This window comes from Triturus cristatus, chromosome 7 (assembly GCF_964204655.1).
Source record: "Triturus cristatus chromosome 7, aTriCri1.1, whole genome shotgun sequence".
NCBI classification, from domain to species: Eukaryota; Metazoa; Chordata; class Amphibia; order Caudata; family Salamandridae; genus Triturus; species Triturus cristatus.
The window spans coordinates 101,401,039-101,425,076 of record NC_140590.1 but is presented as its reverse complement, the minus strand read 5'-3'; the positions used below and the strand labels follow the sequence as shown (position 1 = coordinate 101,425,076).

The following is a 24,038-nucleotide window of genomic DNA, read 5'->3' as shown; positions in this document are numbered from 1 at the left end:
AAATAACATTATCAGCCAGGCACAACTTTTCCCGAGGCAAAGGTAAATCAGGCGCGCACTCTGCAGAATTATAGTCCTGGGGACAGCGCCTTCGCGCCCATTGGTAAATAGCAGCTGATCCGCCGAAATCAGATGCCCACGCACCTAACAAAGTTATTTCGGGGTTCTTGAGTTTTTCCCTCCGTGTGTTTTTGTTGGGAGCTTGGATTTCGAGAGTCGTATAACATTGCGGCGATGCTGCTGGAACACAGCAGGACGAGACCTGCATATTTATTTGCACTCTTTGCTCACCTCTTTGTGCCGACCCCTGTTCCACTGCAAACCCTTTAGGAATCTCCCTCCCTCTTCCCTGCTGGCCTCTGCTGTCATGGAGCGCAGTGCTGCTGGGACGGGCTGGGAAACTGCATCAGCACGCATCTTTAATTTCCAACCTGTTCTTTTAAGCTTCCCTCCTTATAAACCTAAGCATACATTCTGTGCAGTACATGATCGTGTTCTTTATTTTTTATTAAAATCACTTAATATTAGATTGCATATCTTCTTTCCCTGAAACACTACTCCAGCTCGCCTTTCAGTGGCTGTTTCTCTTTTGGGTACGTACGCCAGTTATATGACACGGGGGCGTCTCCGAACTTTTATTTACTTATCTTCTAAGGTCCACGGCGACCTTTTCTATTCTCTCATGGTATTCACCACCTCGTCTCTAAGGGGCATATTATCAAGAAACGGCGTTAAAATTCTCGCCGCTTTAGCGGCAGAAAACTGCAGCTAAAGCAGAGATAATGGGCTTGATAATATGCCCTTGAGAATTCACATAAAAGCCCATGTTCTGGTGTCAACATGGGCTTCTATTGGAATTCTCTACGGCATATTATCAAGCCCGTTATCGCCGCTTTAGCTGCAGTTTTCTGCCGCTAAAGCTGCAATCATTTTAACGCCGTGCTTGATAATATGCCCCTAAGTTGCTGCTGTGCCATTTATCCCTTACTTTTTTCACCCTCTGACCTCTTCCGCACCCCCATACCATATCCGGGACCTGTGCCGACTTCCAAGCTGCTGGAAACCATCTTTTTTCAAAAATCTCAGGTTTGAGAGTAGATGGGTTACAATTAATGTGGCTAAATTAAATAGTCACACATGGACATGCAAGGGTGTTCATGCTGTTCCAAGCATTCTAGTGACTTCTCTGAACTTTCATGTTTAATTTGTGAGCCTTTGTAACAAAACCACTATTGGTATTCTTATGTATGGTAATGTAATTAAGTTATTCAAGTAGTAAAACTCGCAAGAAAAATTTAGATTATTAATAAACTTTACAAGCTGCAAAAATAAATGGCACAATATTCCACCAGTGGTACCAAAACCTAGGGTCAAAGTATGTTGTATTAGTGACAAAGTTAAGTCTTTTTTAGGTCTCGCTACGCAGCGCGCAAGCGCTGCTTTGGAGATCTTTTGGAATCGGTCCGGGCTTTATTGGGAACTCGTTTGTTTTGCACTGTTCCCAATGAGCCCTCGTGCATGTGTGGCGATTATATTGCGGGAGCGAGCAGGCGCCATATGTTAGCAATCATCCCGCAAGGTAAAGGCTGTCCCTTTACAAGTGAGCCCTCCCTCTCTCACTTGTTCCCTCGTTTATCTCCCTCCTTCTGTTTCCTTGAAAGGAGGCTTCACTCGCGCTCTGTACCCATCTTGAGTGTTTTCTCACGCGCTCCCTTTTGTTTACACTGCGGTGAAATAGTGCCCTTGGATAAACTGGAAAGTAAATATGCTAAAACAGTTCACTGAAGCCTCACTTTCAGAGGCATGCTCTCCAGAAATCACAGCCGCGCTGCTCCCCAAAGTGATGTGTGTCAAAAATGCTCTGGGACTTTAGTGTGCGTCATAGAAAGTAAAAGTTCAAAGAGTTAGTGTCCCTGCTAATGTATGTTTTTTTTTAGCCAAGTATTGCAATTAAGATTCAAATGAGCAGACAAACATGGTTATATTGGAGCATGCTTTATCCCAATGGCGGCAAGGTCACCTTTCCCCTCAGAACTTCACGTCACAGCTGCACTATTACCTTGGTAATTGTATCATAACGTTGATTAATTTGTTTGTGAAAGTTTGGGTATACAACATTAGATTTCAAAATCACGGCACTCTTGGCGTGGTTTATATTTGAATATAAGTTGACATCTTTGGAATTTCCTGTCCAAAACTTGCAACGTGCCTTGTGCGCACTCATAAATGAATGAATGGAAAGCATGCGTTATCAAAGCTTCAAAACATGCGTTCTCAAAGCCTCAAAGCATGCGTTCTCAAAGCATGCGTTCTCAAAGCCTCAAAGCATGCGTTCTCAAAGCCTCAAAGCATGCGTTCTCAAAGCCTCAAAGCATGCGTTCTCAAAGCTTCAAAGCATGCGTTCTCCAAGCCTCAAAGCATGCGTTCTCAAAGCCCAAAGCATGCGTTCTCAAAGCCTCAAAGCATGCGTTCTCAAAGCCTCAAAGCATGCGTTCTCAAAGCCGGCGTTCTCAAAGCCTCAAAGCATGCGTTCTCAAAGCCTCAAAGCATGCGTTCTCAAAGCCTCAAAGTATTAGTTCTCAAAGCCTCAAAGCATGCGTTCTCAAAGCTTCAAAGCATGCGTTCTCAAAGCATGCGTTCTCAAAGCCTCAAAGCATGCGCTATCAAAGCTTCAAAGCATGCATTATCAAAGCCTCAAAGCATGCGTTCTCAAAGCCTCAAAGCATGCGTTCTCAAAGCCTCAAAGCATGCGTTCTCAAAGCTTCAAAGCATGCGTTCTCAAAGCCTCAAAGCATGCGTTCTCAAAGCCTCAAAGCATGCGTTCTCAAAGCATGTGTTCTCAAAGCCTCAAAGCATGCGTTCTCAAAGCCTCAAAGCATGCGTTCTCAAAGCCTCAAAGCATGTGTTCTCAAAGCATGCGTTCTCAAAGCCTCAAAGCATGCGTTCTCAAAGCCTCAAAGCATGCGTTCTCAAAGCCTCAAAGCATGCGTTCTCAAAGCATGCGTTCTCAAAGCATGTGTTCTCAAAGCATGTGTTCTCAAAGCATGCGTTCTCAAAGCCTCAAAGCATGCGTTATCAAAGCTTCAAAGCATGCGTTCTCAAAGCCTCAAAGCATGCGTTCTCAAAGCATGCGTTCTCAAAGCCTCAAAGCATGCGTTCTCAAAGCCTCAAAGCATGCGTTCTAAAAGCCTCAAAGCATGCGTTATCAAAGCTTCAAAGCATGCGTTCTCCAAGCCTCAAAGCATGCGTTCTCCAAGCCTCAAAGCATGCGTTCTCAAAGCCCAAAGCATGCGGCCTCAAAGCATGCGTTCTCAAAGCCTCAAAGCATGCGTTCTCAAAGCCTCAAAGCATGCGTTCTCAAAGCCTCAAAGCATGCGTTCTCAAAGCCTCAAAGCATGCGTTCTCAAAGCTTCAAACCATACGTTCTCCAAGCCTCAAAGCATGCGTTCTCAAAGCCTCAAAGCATGCGTTCTCAAAGCATGCGTTCTCAAAGCATGCGTTCTCAAAGCCTCAAAGCATGCGTTCTCAAAGCTTCAAAGCATGCGTTCTCCAAGCCTCAAAGCATGCGTTCTCAAAGCCCAAAGCACGCGTTCTCAAAGCCTCAAAGCATGCGTTCTCAAAGCCTCAAAGCATGCGTTCTCAAAGCCGGCGTTCTCAAAGCCTCAAAGCATTAATTCTCAAAGCCTCAAAGCATGCGTTCTCAAAGCTTCAAAGCATGCATTCTCAAAGCCTCAAAGCATGCGTTCTCAAAGCCTCAAAGCATGCGTTCTCAAAGCCTCAAAGCATGCGCTATCAAAGCTTCAAAGCATGCATTATCAAAGCCTCAAAGCATGCGTTCTCAAAGCCTCAAAGCATGCGTTCTCAAAGCTTCAAAGCATGCGTTCTCAAAGCTTCAAAGCATGCGTTCTCAAAGCCTCAAAGCATGCGTTCTCAAAGCCTCAAAGCATGCGTTCTCAAAGCATGTGTTCTCAAAGCCTCAAAGCATGCGTTCTCAAAGCCTCAAAGCGTGCGTTCTCAAAGCCTCAAAGCATGCGTTCTCAAAGCCCCCCAAAAAAAGCGTTCTCAAAGCATGTGTTCTCAAAGCATGCGTTCTCAAAGCCTCAAAGCATGCGTTCTCAAAGCCTCAAAGCATGCGTTATCAAAGCTTCAAAGCATGCGTTATCAAAGCCTCAAAGCATGCGTTATCAAAGCCTCAAAGCATGCGTTATCAAAGCCTCAAAGCATGCGTTATCAAAGCCTCAAAGCATGCATTCTCAAAGCCTCAAAGCATGCGTTCTCAAAGCCTCAAAGCATGCGTTCTCAAAGCCTCAAAGCATGCGCTATCAAAGCTTCAAAGCATGCATTATCAAAGCCTCAAAGCATGCGTTCTCAAAGCCTCAAAGCATGCGTTCTCAAAGCTTCAAAGCATGCATTCTCAAAGCCTCAAAGCATGCGTTCTCAAAGCCTCAAAGCATGCGTTCTCAAAGCCTCAAAGCATGCGCTATCAAAGCTTCAAAGCATGCATTATCAAAGCCTCAAAGCATGCGTTCTCAAAGCCTCAAAGCATGCGTTCTCAAAGCTTCAAAGCATGCGTTCTCAAAGCTTCAAAGCATGCGTTCTCAAAGCTTCAAAGCATGCGTTCTCAAAGCCTCAAAGCATGCGTTCTCAAAGCCTCAAAGCATGCGTTCTCAAAGCATGTGTTCTCAAAGCCTCAAAGCATGCGTTCTCAAAGCCTCAAAGCATGCGTTCTCAAAGCCTCAAAGCATGCGTTCTCAAAGCTTCAAAGCATGCATTCTCAAAGCCTCAAAGCATGCGTTCTCAAAGCCTCAAAGCATGCGTTCTCAAAGCCTCAAAGCATGCGCTATCAAAGCCTCAAAGCATGCATTATCAAAGCCTCAAAGCATGCGTTCTCAAAGCTTCAAAGCATGCGTTCTCAAAGCTTCAAAACATGCGTTCTCAAAGCCTCAAAGCATGCGTTCTCAAAGCCTCAAAGCATGCGTTCTCAAAGCATGTGTTCTCAAAGCCTCAAAGCATGCGTTCTCAAAGCCTCAAAGCATGCATTCTCAAAGCCTCAAAGCATGCGTTCTCAAAGCCCAAAAGAAAAAGCGTTCTCAAAGCATGTGTTCTCAAAGCATGCGTTCTCAAAGCCTCAAAGCATGCGTTCTCAAAGCCTCAAAGCATGCGTTATCAAAGCTTCAAAGCATGCGTTATCAAAGCCTCAAAGCATGCGTTATCAAAGCCTCAAAGCATGCGTTCTCAAAGCCTCAAAGCATGCGTTCTCAAAGCCTCAAAGCATGCGTTATCAAAGCCTCAAAGCATGCGTTCTCAAAGCCTCAAAGCATGCGTTATCAAAGCCTCAAAGCATGCGTTCTCAAAGCCTCAAAGCATGCGTTCTCAAAGCCTCAAAGCATGCGTTATCAAAGCCTCATGGGCAGTGCGCTCAATCATAATTCTCGTACCGACTACTTTCTCTCCACCCCCGTTTGTCTGAAACTATGATAACACCTTCAAAGATTAGATTACTATCATAACTGACAAATTACCCCATGGCAGACGAGCCCTCTTGACATTCTTTTTGCGGTTTTATAGTGCTCGAACTCGACCCAAAGATATTTGAGCCGTTTCTGGATCTCCGAACTGCAGCCATTTTTCAGTAGAAGAGCCGGTGCCTGCTTTACTAAGCAGCATGCAGGATGCAGCTTTGGAAAGGGTCTCTTTCACTGCAGATTTTATCTGCATGTAAGGTGTACCTTCCTTGGTGTGTTAGGTGGCACTAAAAACACGACAGCATGAAAACACGTTATACCACTTCTAAAGGATGGGCAATACCTAGAAAAGTAATCATTCACCTGAACACCAGATTTGGATAATTTTGCCCTCCCTCGCTCACTTGTTCCCTCATTTATCTCCATTATGTTTCTTATTCCCTCCCATCTGCCATGACCATACCAATCCTCTTCCCTCCTACCCTCTTTCCTGATCCCTCCTCCTTCTCTCCGGTTCCCCAGCCCCCTCATCTGTTCCATTAATCCCTCTCCTGTTCCCTTCTACCCTCCCACCATCTTTCCCACTCCAGTTAACTCCTTTCCAGTCCTCAGTCCCTGACTATCATATTTCCTCCTCCTTTATTTCCTCTACTGGTCATTCCTTTTGTTCTCTCGTTTCTCTGTTCTGCCACTGTTCTCTCTTTCCATTCTGTTCCCTCCTTGCCTGCCCTATTCTATTTTGCATCTTTCGTCCATTGCTCTATCTTCTGTTCCTTCCTAGTCTCTCTTGATCCCTCATGCCTTCTGTCCTCCCTCCTTGGCACTAACATTCCCTCCTTTCCTCTCTCCTGTGCCTCCCATTCCCTTTATGCGTGTCCTGGTCTCTCGTTTCGTCTCACATTCTCCCGTTTTCACTCTCACATACCCATTTCACCATCAACAGTTCCTTCCTTCTCTTTCTTCTCCCTCTTCTTTCTCCTGTTCCCTTCTTCCCTTTCCCGTTTTTTCTTCCCTCCGCTTCTAACCTCTACAGTCCATTCCTTGCTCCTCCGTCTCCTCGTTCCCTGTCATGTTGCCTCCTTCAACACCTGCTGCCTCTTGGTGCTTCGAAGTGTCATTTTGTCGGTATAAGCGCTATTCCTCCCACGAGGGGAGAGGATGTGGCGTAACGGTCAGTGCTGCCGACTTTTTACCTGGAGAAGCAGGTTCGGGCTCGGCGCCCGCTCAACATACTGTGATTCTGGGCAAATCACTTCATGTCCTTGCGCCTAACAACAATGAATATGCCCTTGTGTAATATAATTGGTGCTACTATAAACCGCTTCAATATATTAGGATCGAGTTTGCTACTACAGAAAACAAGCATTGGCATAGCCAATAGGTCTCGCCTTTAGGACCTTATAAGTGTTTAGCCATGCAACAGTTAATGTTGTTGCAACAAGTATATTGTGCTGCATAACTAAATACTTATAAGGTCCCAAAGGCGAGACCTATTGGCAATGCCAATGCTTGTTTAATCCTGCCTTAAACTATTGTTGCTGTTTTCGTAAGTGAGCTTTTAAAAACCATTTTCCCAGATGTTGCTTTTGAGAGAGTGATTTTTTTATGAACTAAATTACGCTAATTCTATTTACTCATATCAGTTTGAAGGTCTCTTAATACTGAGATTTTAGAGACAACCATTTATGGGTCAAACGCAGCCACATTTTTGCCATCCGAGACATACTTCTAAAATACTCCATATTGTTCCCCCCTTCCTCATTCGGTAATTTCTCTTTCACGCACATTTTATGAATCGATTTCCGAAACCTTCAGCCACGCCCTCAGCACAGTGACGTGTGACGCACCTCTCCTTTGTTAAAGATACACTCCACACTTTCGCAAAGGGTGCAGCAGGCCTGAAGTGACTTGCGCCTTTCTTCGTCTTCTCATTTTGTCCTCACGCTTCATTGTTTCCAGTACCATGTTTTGGATCTGAAAAAGCCTGTTTTCAGTGTGGCTGCTCTGCTCCCATCATGCACATGTGTGTTGTGGCCGTGGCCGAGGAATGACGCTGCAAGTGCATGCTGTCATATACATACATTTGAACAGAAGGCCGACTTGTACAGTCAGGTGTTTAGGAAGTGCACAGCCCCGTGTTCGTTCAATGGCCCCTGAAACGCAAGACTGCTCACATTCAGGGATCTGGTGGGGAGTACGTGAATTTAACAATTTGACTTTTCCAAATTCCCTGCAAAGTTATCTGCCATTTCGGAGTGAGCGCAAATGAAAACCTACATCAATCACCATGCACTCACTTACCAACCTTCATTCACGCACCTCCGACCCTGCACAAAGAGCACTCACACCATTCTCCCTGCACTCATACATTGCTCCCACACCTCTTGTTATCAATACAATAGGCGAAACCTAATGTATTTACCAATGCTTATTTTTAAAGTCCTGGAGCAGGAGATCAGGCACGTATCTGCTTCACAGGCGGATAAAAGGGTGAGATTCTGCTTTCTCTTTCCGCATTGGAATTTTGCCCACTCCTCAGAAATGTATGTTTTGTCTAGATATCTGAATGATACTCCTCTCAACTCATATCAGAGTCCAAAAGGTGTTTCCTCTGACCGTAGCCTCAGGAGTCTTTCAGATACCCCAAATCCTGCCTGCCTTTGCTGAACATTATTGGATGGTTTGATGGATAGGCCACTAGTAGATCCCAATCTAAGATGGCCGATAGAGGCTCTTCTGGTGATAGTGCAGCCAACATTCTCTTTTTCATTGGATGGTTTGATAGACAGCTCAATAGCAGATCCCAATCTAAGATGGCCGATAGAGGCTTTTCTGGTGTTGTTTCAGCCAACCTTCTCTTTTCAATTTTTTCAGGCCCAGAATGGAATGAAACCAATGGATTCCAGTGCTACACCTATGGCTGCAGCTTTCAAGACGGCTCCTGTAATAAGACCAATATCCAAATACAGAACTGCACGGGTCTGGAGAATCAATGCATTTCCTCATATCATCACTCGTTAAATGAGGAAGGTAAGTATGCTTGTGCTGGTTAAATGGTCAACCTAGCGGTACCTAGACATGTCAGGGCTTCAGCCATAGGGTTGGCTGAGCCACCAGGTTAAGGATAGTTCTACTGTGCTTGAGGAAAGTAACACAGACAACCAGTGATCATAACAGCTGCATGCCATCACATCTGCCCAACTTACTGCCAGACATTGCATGGCCTCCAACGTGCCCATAGCTTTCTCAATCAACTAGTAAAGTTTAAGGGCAGATGACAACTAACTCGAATGGGCTGCTAGAGACATTCCTATTGAATGGGGTCTTGCCATGAGGAATGTTGTGAACCTATTAGACACAAAGGGGCAGATTTACAAGCCCCTTGCGCCACTTTTGCGTCACTTTTCCCACGTTAAAAATGACGCAAAAGTGGCGTAAGGGACTTGTACATAAGCCCCTAAGGGTATATTTATGAGCGCCTTTCGCCGCTGGAGCATCAGTTTTTGTGACGCTCAGGCAGTGCAAACCTCGAAATCATATCAATGAGGCAATGCAAAGTCACCGCGTGGCTTTGAATGTCCTCATAGATATGGAGTAGGGCAAGTGCGTGCAAAGTGCTGCATTGCCTTACTCTGTGCTCCAGAGGCGATCCATGGGCGTTGCGGTGGGTGTTCTCATGCAACGTCCCTGGATTTTGACGCTTCCCCAGGTTTAACAAGCATTTGCAATGCAATAGGTCTCGCATTTACGCGAGTTTAAGCTATTGGCATTGTAAATGACAATGATTTTTGTTTATGTTTTAAAAAACTAAATATAAATAAATGCATTGTCATTTACATTGCCAATAGCTCAAACTCGCGTAAATTCGAGACCTATTTCATTGCAAATGCTTGTGCCCTAAGCAGGCTGGTAATGCAGAGAGACATGCCCTGCAGGTCCAAGCAAATGCAAGACCTTTTGCATTGCAAATGCTTGTTTTGGAATTTTCTCGTTGTTTTTGCTTTCTCTGTAAACTGATGCCGTGACTTGGTACCCTTTACTTTTGGCCCTTATTTCAACCCTGCACAGGTAGTGGCATGGGCCCTCTTACACCTGTGTCAGGGAGAGAGAGAGCACGAAGTACCCTACTACTAGGAGTCTGTCACACAGGGTAGTAACTGCAGAGAATCAGTGCCAAGGAATGTAACAGGGTGAGACAGTGAGGGAGATATGATGGAGGAATAGAAGGAGATGAAGAAAGAGAGGGGGAGAGGTGCGCCAGGTGGTAATGGGAAATGATGGGTGGGATAAAGGAGAGAGTGGGCATAACAAAATGCAGGGTGTGCGAGACAGTAAGGATGAGGACAAAGAGAAGGGCTGAGTGAGACGTGGGTGCAACAGTAAGAGATATGGGAAGGGGATACACACCTGGGAGGGAGGGAAGATGAGGGGCAGGAATGTTAAGAGATTAAAGAAACGTTGATGGAGAAACAGGAGAAGAGCGAGAACGGTAGAAAGGGAGGGGTCGAGGGAGACAGAAGGACCATAGAGAGGGGAAATGAGGGAGACGTGATTCGTTCAACGTGACAGGGTTTTCTGTCATGAATATGTTTTACTTTGTCAGTTAATTGGCTCAGGCAAAACATATGAAAACGTCACCAGGGAAGGAAAAATAGACAGAGAGAATTGCTTATTAATATAATTCTCTGTGCCTATTTTTCCTTTCCTGGTGACGTTTTCATATGACTGTAGAATGGGGAAGTTACTGGTAGATTAATGCTCTTGACATGCTTTGCAAAGTTTTTATGTTGGGAGCAATTGTCTCCTAAAAGCCCGGACGGCCCCTTTGAAAAGAATCCTCTGAAGCCATCTGCTTAGTGTCATGAAAGCGCACTTCGTCAGTGAACTACTCGATGACTCTGCATGCATGGGGCAGGGAGCAAATGAAAACAAGCATTGGCCGTGAAAGTGACACGACCGCGCGAATAACAAGCCGAGTTGACAAGGGCTGGGCGAGAAGGGAGGGGGGAATGCCAGCATCAAAGGAGCCTGAAGCTGACGAAAAGGGAGGGGGAGAAGGGAGGAGGGAGTGCGAGCAGCAGCTGTGCACGTGCACGCCATCGTGCACTCAAGCTTTAGGCCTGCCAAATCATGTGGGTAGCACTTTTGAAAGCCCACTTACAAAATGTCTCAAAGAGACAGCTTGCGCTGTCTCAGCGAGACCTAAAAAACCATGTAAACCTGGGGATGTGCCAAAACCTTATGCCTACCAAGGTGAGGCGTAACTAAGAGAAATAACTTTATTTCTCCTTGTGTATTCCTTTTCCCACGTATGCTGCATTTTCCAGCACAAATAGAAACTGAAAAATGACTCTATGGATTGTTTTTGTGCAAGGAAGATGCCCCTTCCTGCACAAAAAAATCATGCCAACAAAATAGGCACCCTTGCACCATGGTGCATGGGTGTTTGCGTTGGCGCTAGGCTGGCGAAGTGGCACCATTGCTGGGGTAAAGCACAGGAATGCACCCGATTGGATAAATACGGTGAATTCCTGCCCTTTCACTTTTACGTAGGGCAGAGCAGCAAGGTAACTTGCAGTGCTGCCCTACGACAAAACCCCATAAATGACGGCCCGGAGGTTTCACTGTTCATCGTGTGTATAGCAAAATGTCACAAAGCTGAAATGCTAATAATGATAGACCCACAGAGGCCATGAGCCTGAAGGCCTTGAAGCGGGGTTAGATATCAGGGAACAAAGGCTACGTTTCATCAGTAGGTGACTAGCCTGTAGAGCAAGACATTGAGGAGAATTGACCACAGCCCCTAAGAAGTCCCTAGACTGCATAAAATGAAACAAAATGCGCACATTACTTAAGTTGAAAGTAAACTGCAAAATCCTGCTGGTTTCTGTGCCAGTAGAGTTCATGTTTCTATGTATACATTTGTTCAAACTTATGATTTATCCAAAGTTTGCAACATGGACTAGTACAACAAACAGTCAACAGATGTCAGTAGTTTGAGCACCTTGAAGTTTGTGGTTTGTAGACCTCTTTAGTCTGTAAACCTCTGTAGGTCGTAGACCTCTGGAGTTTGCAGACCTCTGTAGTTTGTAGACATCTGTATACTTCTGTAGTTTGTAGACCTCTGTAGTCTGTATACCACTGTAGTTTGAAGACCTCTGTAGTTCGTAGACCTCTGTAGTTTGCAGACCTCCGTAGTTTGTAGACATCTGTATACTTATATAGTTTGTAGACCTCTATAGTCTGTATACCTCTGTAGTTTGCATAGCTCTGTGGTTTATAGACCTCTGTAGTTTGTAGATGGTATAGCTCTGTAGTTTGTAGACATCTGTAGTTTGCAGAACCCTGTAGTTTGTAAAGCTTTGTAGTTTGTAGATGTCTGCAGTTTGTAGACCTCTGCAGTGTGTAGTTAGTAGGCCTCTGTAGTTTGTAAAGCTTTGTAGTCTGTCATTTGTAAACCTCTGTAGTTTGTAAAGCTTTGTAGTTTGTAATTTGTAGACCTCTGTAGTTTGTAGACCTCTGTAGTTTGTAGTCCTCTGTAGTTTGTAGTTCGTAGACCTCTGTAGTTTGTAGACCTCTAAAGTTTGTAGTCCTCTGTAGTTTGTATTCGTAGGCCTCTGTAGTTTGAAGACCTCTGTAGTTTGTAGTCCTCTGTAGTTTGTAGGCCTCTGTAATTTGTAAACCTCTGTAGTTTGTAGACCTCTGTAGTTTGTAGACCTCCTGGAGTTTGTAGACATCTGTAGTTTGCAGAGCCCTGTAGTTTGTTAAGCTTTGTAGTTTGTAGATCTCTGTAGTTTGTAGACCTCTGCAGTGTGTAGTTAGTAGCCCTCTGTAGTTTGTAAAGCTTTGCATTTATTTATTTATTTATTTTGAGTGTTTTGTATAGCGCAAACAAGACCCTTGCGGGTACCAGAGCGCTTTACAGGGCAGATATAGGTGGTAGACATAAGCATAAAAATACTGTGAGTTAGATAAATACAGAAATGGTAGCTAATATAGATAAGCACATATATACATGAATGTAAAAATAGTTCAGGTGAATTTGGCCAAAAGGATCGCTTTCACTTCTTTTTTGAATAATGTCGTGGAGGGGTTCAGTCTCGTGTCAGGAGGCAAGGCGTTCCAAATCCTGGGAGCCATTCCTGAGAAGGTACGGTTGTATGTTTTCTATTTGAAAAATTGTTGTGGTTTCAGTACAAGGTGATCGGAACTCCTGGTAGTCCTGATACCACCCGATGGTACCAATTTCTAGCTAGATATCTTGGGGTTTTGTGGTGCAGTACCTTGTGTATCATGCAAAAACAACAATTGATGGACAGAATGCAGAACAATGTCATACATTCACACCAGTTCAGAGATCTGGGCCTACATTCATTGTTTTTTTGCTCACCATGCCATTCCAGTTGAACCCAGCCATATGCAAATCAGTCTTGACCCTGTGCCCCATGGTAACAGTCCAGCCTGAACTGATTTAACCCAGATCTCTTGACTTGGGGTGAATGTTTTGATTTGTACTGCATTCCGTCCATCAAATGTGTGTCTTTGCTTTCTCACCCTAAGTGCGCCAGGTATGCCCAGACGTGGGTCCTGGGCTCACTGTGCCACTGGAATCAAGAAATCCTGGCTGAAGAGGGGTGAAACCCTGAAACAGGTCCTAGGATGCTAGTTTCCGGTCCAGGGAGGACCTGGCTTGGCAGTTCGGGCTGGACTGTTTCCATGAGGCACAGGGGCAAGACTGATTTGCACATGGCCAGGTTTAAACTGAGGTGGCATGGTGAGCAAAAGAATGATGGATTTAACCCAGATCTCTTGACTGGGGGAGAATGTTTTGATTTGTTCTGCATTCCGTCCATCAATTGTGTGTCTTTTGTGTGTCAAGCAGGCAATTTTCAATTGGATTCTGGCATCGAGAGGTAGACAGCATAGGGCACGAAGGTCTGGGGAGATGTGAGAATTTCTTTGGGGGCCCGTAATGAGTCTAGCGGCTGAGTTGATTGAGGCTCTAAGGGGGGCTGTCGTAGATCTGGGAAGGCTGCAGAGATCGAAACTCCCATAGTCCAGTCCGGGAATTACAAGAGTCCGAACTGGCTGTTTAAAGTCATTTGCGGGTATGAAGGGTTTCAATCTTCTCAGAGTATTCATCTGAAAATGTGCTCCTTTCGTTCCTGCGCTGATGTGATTCTGCATATTAAGCTTATTATCCAAAGTTATTCCTAGTGATTTCACAGAGTCTATAATTCGAGGTTGGCCGTCGCGTGCAGTTAGGTGCCTTATCCACTCGCGGATGGTGGTTGTTTGGCTGGGGGGGGGCGATTAGGAGGAATTCTGTTTTGAGGGTGTTTAGCTTTAAGTGGTTTTTGGAGAACCAGGTCTGTGTTTTCTGTAGCGTCGAGATAAGGGACTTGATTGTCTTCAAGTGAGTGGACCTTAATGTAGAGTTGTGTGTCGTCTGCGTACATGTGATATTGGACATGTGAGGAGTTGAGAAGCAAGGCGAGTGGTTCCATAAACAGATTGAAGAGTGTCGGAGAGAGGAAAGAACCCTGGGGTACTCCTAGAGTGACAGGGGTGGGCTTGGATAAAGATTGATTGATCTTGACTCTTTGTGTTCTGTTTTGGAGGAAGGAAGTGAACCAATTTAGAACTGTTCCAGATAGTCCCATTCTATGTTTCATGAGGTCTAGAAGGTTTTGTGTTTGATGGTATCAAAGGCTGAGGATAGGTTGAGCAGGATTAGCAAACAAGCTTTGTTTTCGTTCAGTATTTGTAATGCGTCATCTATAATGTGGGTCATGGCTGATTCGGTGCTGTGCTCAGTCCGAAAACCAGATTGGAATTGATCAAGCAAGTTGAAGAGGTCTATGTGGTTGCTAAGCTGATAGTGAACACATTATTCTAATAGTTTGGCCAGGGTAGGGATGATGGAAATAGGGCGATAGTTATTCAGGTCAGACGGGTCCGCCGAAGGTTTCTTCAGGATGGGGTAAACCTGTCCAGCTTTGAGGATATCTGGGATGGCTCCTTGCAGAAGGGAAGTGTTTATGAACCTAGCCAATAGAGGCACTAACGAATTAATGGACTGAAGTCTTTTAGGTGGGTTGCTGGGAGAGGGTCAATAAAGTGATTGGAGAGATTCAGACTGTAGAGGTTGAAGGCGACCCAGGAGGCATTGTTTTTGAGGTCATGCTCTGTGGGATAAGTAAGCGAGGTCATCAGCGAGGTCAATGAGGTGAGCATGTGTGGGTCAGTATGGGATAGTGGATCGTGAAGAAGCAAATGGGGAGTGTTTCTGAATCGATTTGGGAGGAGTGGGCGACGCCCTTAGATTGAGGTTTAATTATTTCGAATAATGTTTTGGGACGATTCTTGGCCCGGTCTAATTGTTTGCTAATAAGGTCAGCTTTATATCGTCTAATCTTTCTGTAATAGGAGTTTCTCGTGCTTCTTAGTAGTTTGAGGTGGTGGTAGGATGGTGCACCGCTCCATCGTCGTTCAATTGCTCTTAGTGATCTTCTGTATTCATTTAGCCTACCATCATACCAGGGGTTTGTTACTTTAGAGGTGACTCTTTTCAGTTGTAGGGGAGCTAGATTGTCTAATGCCTAGTTCATAGCGAGGAAGTAGTGATTAGTCAGATCATGATTAATAGTCTGTAATTTGTAAACCTCTGTAGTCTGTATATCTCTGTAGTTTATAGACCTCTATAGTTTGCAGACCTCTGTAGTTTGTAGTTAGTAGGCCTCTGTAGTTTGTTGACCTCTGTAGTTTGTAGTTAGTAGGCCTCTGTAGTTTGTAGACCTCTGTAGTTTGTAGTTAATAGGCCTCTGTAGTTTGTTGACCTTTGTAGTTTGTAGTTAGTAGGCCTTTGTAGTTTGTAGACCTCTGTAGTTTGTAGTCCTCTATAGTTTGTAGACCTCTGTAGTATGTAAAGCTTTGTAGTCTGTAATTTGTAAACCTCTGTAGTTTGTAGACCTCTGTAGTTTGTAGTCCTCTGTAGTTTGTAGTTCATAGGCCTCTGTAGTTTGTAAACCTCTAGTTTGTAAAGCTCTGTAGTTTGTAGTACTCTGTAGTCTGTAGTTTGTAGTCCTCTGTAATCTGTAGTTTGTTCTCACTTGTGGTATATTCTAATACAGTGCTTCAGGAACACTAATAACTTGAATATGTTCAACCCTCTGTAAATTAGACATGACATTCTTCAATGTTTTGAGCAATGTGTTTGCACCTATGCATCTGTCACTACGGTTTCTCCCCCCGTACATTCTCCCACCCCCACCGGTACCTGCTGTGCAGCCTAGTGGAGACACGTGGAGATTGTAGCAAACATACAGGTGATAACATCACTTAATGTTAAGACATGCTTCAATATGGAGAGTGACAAAACAAACTGAAGGGCCTGTCCTAAGTGTAAAGACAAACAAAACAAAAGAGGTTCACTGATTTCTGACTTTATCACCTGAGCGAGTTGTACATCAGGCCCTGTTGGCTCAGGGTGCATGCACCGAGACAAAGGCTCCTCTCACGTGTGTGTTTCTTTCCCACAGGCACTAACATCGAAGAAACCTTCTCGAAGGGCTGTTTGCATGATCCAGGTGCCACAGGTCCAGTGGGCTGGCAGACCCCCAGCACCTTCTTCTTAATACAGTACTGCAATTCCAGCCTGTGTAACAACCACACTTCAGGTGAGGATGAGGGCTGGATGGGAGCAGCACCTGCATCACATGCTATGGAGGGGAAGTGAAGGGCAGGGGCAATTATCTGCCCAACAGAGGACACCTAGCACAAAAGATATTGGGATGGATGACATTAGGGACACAGTGGTCCTCGGAAAATATATTTCAACTTGAAGCAGAAGTGATGCAGAATGTAATGCATGTCTTAGTAATTGGCAGCTTTATACGAAATACAATATACAGATTACACATCATATGCATCAAAAACAAATAATTAATTAAACTTACATCATGCTATGTTTAAAGTAGCAAATCAATAGAGGTGAATAGATTTGCGTTTGAATTTATCTTGCGATTCAGAAAATCACAGGGTCAGCAAACACAAAAGTGTCATCTGCACTGTACTAAACCCATTCATTAGGGCCCACAGACAAGGAATGAGCCCCATTTACAAGACCATATATTCCCTACCTATCTGTTTCCATAATGTTTTCCCTCTCCAGAGTAGGAATTTATAAGCTTCTGGAGTCACTGACAGAAACAAAAGTGAACCATAAATGAACCTGGCCCCTTGTAATCATTCTGGTCCTCAGGGGGCTCAAGCTGCAACTCAGTGATGAGGCCTGATGAGGCTGAAACCTGTCTGAGGGCTGTTTGCATTTCCAGATAAAGAGGACCTGCCCTGCAGTTGGGACTGGACTGTTCCTACTAAAGCACCACCAGGTCTGCTTGGCATTTCACAGGCCTTTGTCTGGGCTAGCACAGTGGCCAAAACGTGCTGGACAGGAAGACAGCCTTAAGGATGACCAATGCTGAGAATAATTCAAGTATGCCACCCAGCAATATTTTTATGTTGTTTTTGTTCAGTGAGATGTTGTAAGGGGGTAAGCCTAGGTGTAGGTTGACTGCTCACTGTGCCTTACTACTTAAGTTGCTCCTCGCTGATAGGGCTGAACCAGTCATGGGTTGGCTGTGCTCCCATCCAGGGGGGACCTGGCCTAGCAGTACAGATTGTTCCTTTCTTAGAGGAGGCAGACCAATTCTGATTTACATATGGCTGGTTCTTGTCTAGTGTTGCACAGTGCAGGAAAAGTGATAAGCAACTACCAGTGTCCAAAAATTTGTCAAGCATTTCACCCATCGCACTTTGTATTTCTCAGTGAGATACCCAAAGAGGAAAGAGCATGCCAAGACATGGTTTGCCATGTTCCCTGTGCCACAGGACTCAAGCTACATGTCATTACGTTATGTTATGTTACCTGCATTTTTATAGCTCGCTATCACCTGTGAGGGTATTCTGGCACTGTAGCAGGTGTGTGCACCTCGCCTCAGGAGGGCTTACTTAAAAAGCATGGCCTTCGTCCTCTTGCGGAATTCAAGAAGGGAGGAGGAGGCTCTGAAGCCAGGTATGAGAAGGTAGGACCACCTGATCTACTCTTGTGTATGTGTGGGGGTAAACTAGTGAGAGTTTAGCAGAATAGAGGTGCCCGGAGAGGTGGTGAAATTGTGTGTGGCTGTTCAGGTAGGCAGGGCCTGTGTTGTGCTTTGTATGTGTGGGTGAGAAGGTCGAAGTGTGCACACTTGTTTTATCAGGAGCCTGTGTATTTTCCTTAGGGTGAAGTGTGATAATGGCACTACATGGGAGAGTGAAGATTAGTCTGGCTGCTGCGTTCTGAATGGTCTGAGGTCTGTTTGTGAGTTGGTTGGTTATTCCTGAGCATAGGGTGCTCCTGTAGTCCAGTCTGCTGGTGATGAGGGCTTGGGGGACCGTTTTCCTAGTGTCCGATAGCTACGTAAAGATCTTCTTGAGCATCTTCAGGGTGTGAAAACAGGAAGATGCCTCTGCGTTAACTTGAGGGGACATGTCCAGTTTGCTATTATTAGTGATTCTGAGGTTCTATCTTGTGTGCTGGGTGTAGGAGCGGGTCAAAGATCTGTTTGCCACCATTTAGATTCCCACAGCAAAGTGTATTTCCCGAAGATCACTACTTCGGTCTTGTCCGCGCTCCGCTTTTGGCAGTTAGACTTGATCCATGTCATGTGGCTTCTTCGCTCATGCATGCTGTGAATTTATTCCTAGTGCAGGATGTTTTGTCTGAGAGGGCCCATATTACTTGCATGTTGTCTGTGTGGGTGAAGATGTTATGAGCCTAGATGACATTTGCCAGCAGGGTATTGTATATGTTGAAGAGGGTCTGACAGAGTGCGGAGCCCTGCATGACTCTGCAAATGGGTTCCTGTGCTTCTGAGGAGTATGGTTACATGTTGACAGTTTGGGCTATTCTGATGACAAACATGCAGATCCACTGGAGGACACATCTTGAATACCCATGTCATGGAGTCGTCTGACCAGAATGGGTGGGAGATGGTGTTGAAGGCTGCAGAGAGGTCTAGCTGGATGAGGGCAGAGTATTTCCATCTGTCGAGGATCATTCAGATGTCGTCTATTGTTGCAGGTCGGTCTCAGTGCTGTAGTTCGATCTGAAGACTAATTGTGTGGCATCAAGATACTGGTTGTTGGCAAGGATAATGGGCTAGGCATTGGTTGATGGCTTTCTCCAGGACCATAGCTACATATGGAAGGAGGGATATCGGTCTGTAGATGTTTGGTTGAGTTGTCTGAGGACTTCTTCAGGAGGATGTTAATGGATGCGTGCTTTCAGGATTCCAGAAAGGTGGCAGTGTTGATGTTGATATTGAGGATGGGATGGAGTAAGGGCATTGCTGATGGGGGTTTATCCTTTGTCGAAGGCATGATGGGGGCAGGGTCCGACAGGGCCTAGGAGTGTATGGTCTCCATATTTATGGTGTTTTTCGCAGTGCTGATAGTGTCCTATGAAGTTATTTTGTAGGCCCTGCCTGTCAACGGTAGGCTTCTGGCAAGGTTCATGGGGTCTGTTTGTCGGACGAAGTTGCTGCTTAAGATATATTTTATGTTGCTGCAGAAGAAGTCTGAGATGTTGTTGCACAGTTCTTGGGTTGGGTTGATGTTGCTAGTGGCTGCTGTGAGTGTGGTACAATACTTGAAAAGGGTGAATATTTTTTTGCTGCTGTTGGAGCCGACGCTTTTGAGGTTGTCAAGGGCCTTCCTCTTGCTTTCCTTCATTTGCTGGTGGAATCGTCTCAGGGTGGATTTTAACATGTCTTTATCCACTTCCCCCTTTTTCTCCACCTCCGTTCTAGTTGTTAGCATTTTCTTTTGATCATTCTGAGATCTGCTGTTTACCAGCTGGACTGTGTCCTGTTTTTTCTATGTGGCTATATCTGCGGGGGCCATGGTGTTGGCGCAGGCGGTGAGCCACTTCTTGAAGCTGTTGATGTCACATGCTAGGTGGCCACGTGATCTGTGGAGGGCGGAAGCCTAATCCACCTCAGCTAATTTTCTCCAGTGTCGGTGATGGATGCGGATTGTGAAACTGACTTTGTGTTGGTCAGTCCAGGTGATGGGTGTGGGTGTGTTGACCAGGATTTTGTTGAAGGATGTGCAGACAGAATTCTGGATATGTGCCGTGGCATGGGTGGGATCAGAGATGCTTTGGGTTAGCCCGAGGTTTTCGAGGCTGTCTAGGAGTGTGGCTGAGTTGTGGTCTGTTCTGTTTTCTAGATGCTTCTCCAGATCTGTGCTAGTGGTCTTACCTGACAATCTTGTATCTGGTGGGTATGGCCTTGGCAATGTTGCTTGTTGATTGTGTGGTCAGCCATGTTTCTGTGAGCAATAGGATCAATCAATAAATCAATCAAGTGTTATTTATATATCACAACTAATCACCCACAAGGGTATCCAGGCCCTCTGCGTATCAGTCGAAGAGTCAGGTCTTGAGTCCCTTCCTGGAGAGAGTCAACGAGAGTGAAATATGGAGGTGTAGCCGCAGGGTGTTCCAGGACTTGGCAGCAAGGTGGGAGAAAAAAAATCTTCCTGTGTGAAAGCAGCAAAGGCGTGGTACCTGTTCAAGGGTGAGGTGACCAGAGGTTCCTGGGAGGTTGGTGGAAATTCAGGTGGTGGTTCATGTAGGCGGGTCCTTGTTCATGGAGGGTTTTGTAGGTGTGGGTCAGATGCTTGAAATGGCATCTCTTCTGGATAGGTGATGTGGGTCCTCTTTAGCAGGTTGAGGCTCGGCCTCGCTGCTGCGTTCGGGCTCTTCTGGAGTCTTTTCACAAGTTCGGTGGTGGTGCCTGCTTAGAGTGCATTGCTGTAGCTCAACCAGCTGGTGGTGAGAGCCTGCATCACCATTTTCCTGGTGCTGATGGGGAGCTACTTGAAGACTTTGTGGAGCATAAGGAGAGTGTCGAAGCAGGCTGACGAGACATTGTTGACCTGACGTTTCTTAGAGAGCTCACTGTCCAGGACGATGCTGAGGTTGCGGGCATGGTCTTTTGGAGTGGGGGTGGGTCTGAGGTCTGATGGATACCAGGAGTCATTCCAAAGGAAGGCGTGTTTGTCAAAGGTTGAGCTTCAGGCAGTTGTTCTCCATCCAGGCTGAGATGTTCCTCATACAGTTATGGAAGTTGGTCTTCGTTGAGGTGGTGTTCGCTGAGAGCGATTTGGATGAGCTGGAGGTTGTCGACATAGGGTATTATGTTAATGTCATGGGTATCCGCCAGAGGTGTCATGTAGATGTTGAAGAGGATTGGACTGAGGGATGAGCCTTGAGGGACTCTGCAGATGGTGTGCTTGGGTTGTGAGGTGAAGGGAGGGAGACGGTTTCTGAGTGTGCCCTGTGAGAAAGGATGCGATCCATCTGAGCGCTTCGTCTGTGATTTTGATCTGGAATAAATGATCGATGAGTATGCGGTGGGAGACGATGTCGAAGGCTGCGGAGAGGTCTAGAAGTCTCAGGGTAGCTGATTCTCCTCTGTCGAATAGGGTGTGGGTGTCTTTTGTTGCGGCGATCAGGGTTGTCTCGGTGCTCTGATTGGCTCTGAAACCTGATTGGGAGGGGTCTGGCAGGGGCTATCTGGGGCAGCGTTGTCCAGCAGGTCCCAGATCTCTATGGCTTTTTTGCCGAGTGAGTTGGTGTTAAGAAGCAAACATGATATTGGCATGTGGGTAATGGGTTAGTGTTTGTTGGAGGATGCTCAAATGGGTGAGGTGTTGGGTGCTGCTAGTGTGTTCTCAGTAGGTTTCGGAGGGTGGGGTGGTGCAGGTGAGGCAGTAAGAGGTGCAGGTGAAAATAAGGTGCTGTGTAATGTTCAAGGTGTCTGCAAAGTAGCAGACAGGGACTCAGAGTTTCAACACAAACAATCATTCTGATTTCCTAATTTTAATTTCCAGTGATGATAGTTATGATATGAGCAAAAGGTGATTTACCCTAATAAAGGTCGCAGGAGCAGGTTACCTGGGCCTTTGGTATTTTTGTGCCACAGATTTGATACCAGGGCCCATAGTTACTACAGGTCTGGGTAGGCGCGCATGCACCACAAAGCTCCACAATGAGGCACAAACAGAAATGAAAGTTAACCATTCCACTGCCTCCACCTCTTTGGGCCAACCCCGGTTGATGCATGCAAAGAGGGATATGTCTAAGACCAGCTCGCACAGAAACCATAGCTTTTGGTGCAAACTTCAAAGCCAGCTCTATTAAAATAGCATGACCCGTTTTGCGGTAAAGGGCACATTTAGGAATTATATCAGATACTGCATCTACTTTGTTCTTGACATGTATATCATTTGCACTGCACTGCGGATTAAGATAACCATTAACCAATATAAGATTTGCACCTATTGGGCTCCATTCACGTCTTTATGCTACGAAAATATTCCATAACCGGTCTAAAGCAATCAACAGTCTACTTCTAGATTGGCTGTTATATGCCATTGTCACATCCCACAACAAGCATTGGCTTAACCAATAGTTCTCGCCTTTGGGACTTTATAAGTGTTTAGCCATGTTACAGTTGATGTTGTTGCACCAAGGATATTGTACTGCATAACTAAATACTTATAAGGTCCCAAAAGCAAGACCTATTGGCTATGCCAATGCTTGTTTTTCATTTTAAGGACTCGGAGACTAAGTCCTGAGTCCTCTAATGGCTGTCACAATATTTTTCAGGGATGTTGTAGCTTGCCAATCAGAGTGAGACATCTTGCGGTACTGTACCTGGTATCGTGGAACCCCATTGGCTGATGAGAGAAAGGGCTACCTCTGCCAATGGGATTCGAATATTTTTCTAAATTTATTTCCTGAAGGATTCCTGTGGGATTCCCCTGCAACCCAGCGGTCCAGATATTACGAGCAGATTAACCCCTTATAGCCATCAAAAGCATCTCTTTAAATGAAAATGTCTTAACTACTGAACAGATTCAAACCAAAGGACAAAAAGCACACTTTCTAAGAGCAGTTCCAACTATCTGCTTAATGTGGTGTAATGCCATGTTGGCTGATTTTCTGTATCAAAGAGTAGAATTTCATATAAGAATTAACAAGGGAAATAAGGGGCACATTTATCAACAAATCATGCAGCACAGTGCAGCAAGTTGTGTGATAGGGAAAGGGAAAAATTCACCATACTTAACATTGTAAGGCGCATGCTTGTTTTTTCCTTGCGCCGGAGCACACAATGCTGCCTAGAGCCAACACAAGCGCCCTTGCCCTATGGAGCAAGGGTGCCTTCATCGTAAGCAGGATTGTTTTTGTGCGGGAAGGGTTACCTCCTCTGAATCCTCTGAGGCAATTTTCATCTTTCCATGCATTCTGTAGAACGCAACACACATAGAAAGTGGGAACAAGCATTGGAAATGCAATCGGTCTTGCATTTGTTTGAGTTAGAGCTATTGACCTTGTAAATGGCAATGTCTTTTACCTATGTTTATGGATTGTGAGATGTGTAGTGAAATTATGTGGGTTGGATTGGATTAATTTGTTGTGTAATTGTGTGGGGTGGAATTGTGTGGTGTGGAGTTGATTTGTGTAGTGGGTTTATGTGGCATGGTGTGCTATGGAAATATATGGTTAGCAATTATTTGGTATTCAGTGTAGTGGAATTATGTGGGGTGGGACTGTGTCATGCAGTGTAATTATATGGAATGGTATTTTGTTTTGTGGAGTGGTATGTAATGCAGTTTAATTATATGTTGGCTGTTGAATTTTGCGGCATGATTTGGAATTATGTGATGTGGATTTGAAATGTGTGGAGTTGAATTGTGTCATGGAAGTGTGTGGATAGCTTTGCGTTTTTGGTGTTGAAAAAGAACATATAGGTAGGACCTAAGCTCCAGATCTGTGTGTTTGGGTGTTTAAAAAAAAAGGGAAAGTGTTATAGCTATCGGCGTTGTAAATATCTCTTACCTATGTCTTATGGATTGGAGTGGATGTGGTGCTGCATGGGTGCTGAGCTACTGCTGAGGTGAGGCTGTGATGTTGGTGGTGCAATGATGCAGAGATTGTGCTGTGCTCATGCTGAGATGGTGCTGTGCTGCTGTGGAGCGGGTGCTGATGTGGTTCTGCGCTGATGCTGAGTTGATGGTGCACTGATGAGGAGATAGTGCTGTGCTAATGCTGAGATGGTGTTGCGCTGAGGTGGTACTCAGGTGGTGCTGAGTGATGCTGATTTGTGCTGAGGTGGCGGTTCACTAATGTGGAGATGGTGCTGTGCTAATGTGGAGGGGGTGCTGTGCTGTTACTGAGGTGATGCTGTGGTGGTGTTCAGGTGGCCCTGTGTTAATGCGGAGATGGTGCTGCACTGATTCTGAGTTGGTGCTGCACTGGTGAGGAGGTGGTGCTGTGTTGATGCTGAGATGTTGCTGAGTGATGCTGTGGTGGTGAGTTGCAGCTGAGGTAGGGCTGTGCTGGTGCTGAGGTGTTACTGCACTGTGGCTGAAGTGGGACTGTGCTGGTGGTGGTACACTGATGCCGAGATAGTGCTGTGCTGATGCTGAGATGGTGCGGTGTTGATGTTAAGGTAG

At 45.3% G+C, this 24,038-nt stretch overlaps 1 protein-coding gene across 1 annotated transcript in view; it reads left to right on the top strand.

The window, feature by feature from the left end:
- The window catches only part of LOC146808922 (urokinase plasminogen activator surface receptor-like), a 371,935-nt gene that overhangs the window by 192,129 nt on the left and 155,768 nt on the right, over positions 1-24,038 (top strand). Inside the window, exons 4-5 of the mRNA XM_085615725.1 lie at positions 8,340-8,495; positions 16,007-16,144. Coding sequence (XP_085471851.1) covers positions 8,340-8,495; positions 16,007-16,144 — 294 coding nt within the window. The remainder of the gene's footprint in view (positions 1-8,339; positions 8,496-16,006; positions 16,145-24,038) is intronic.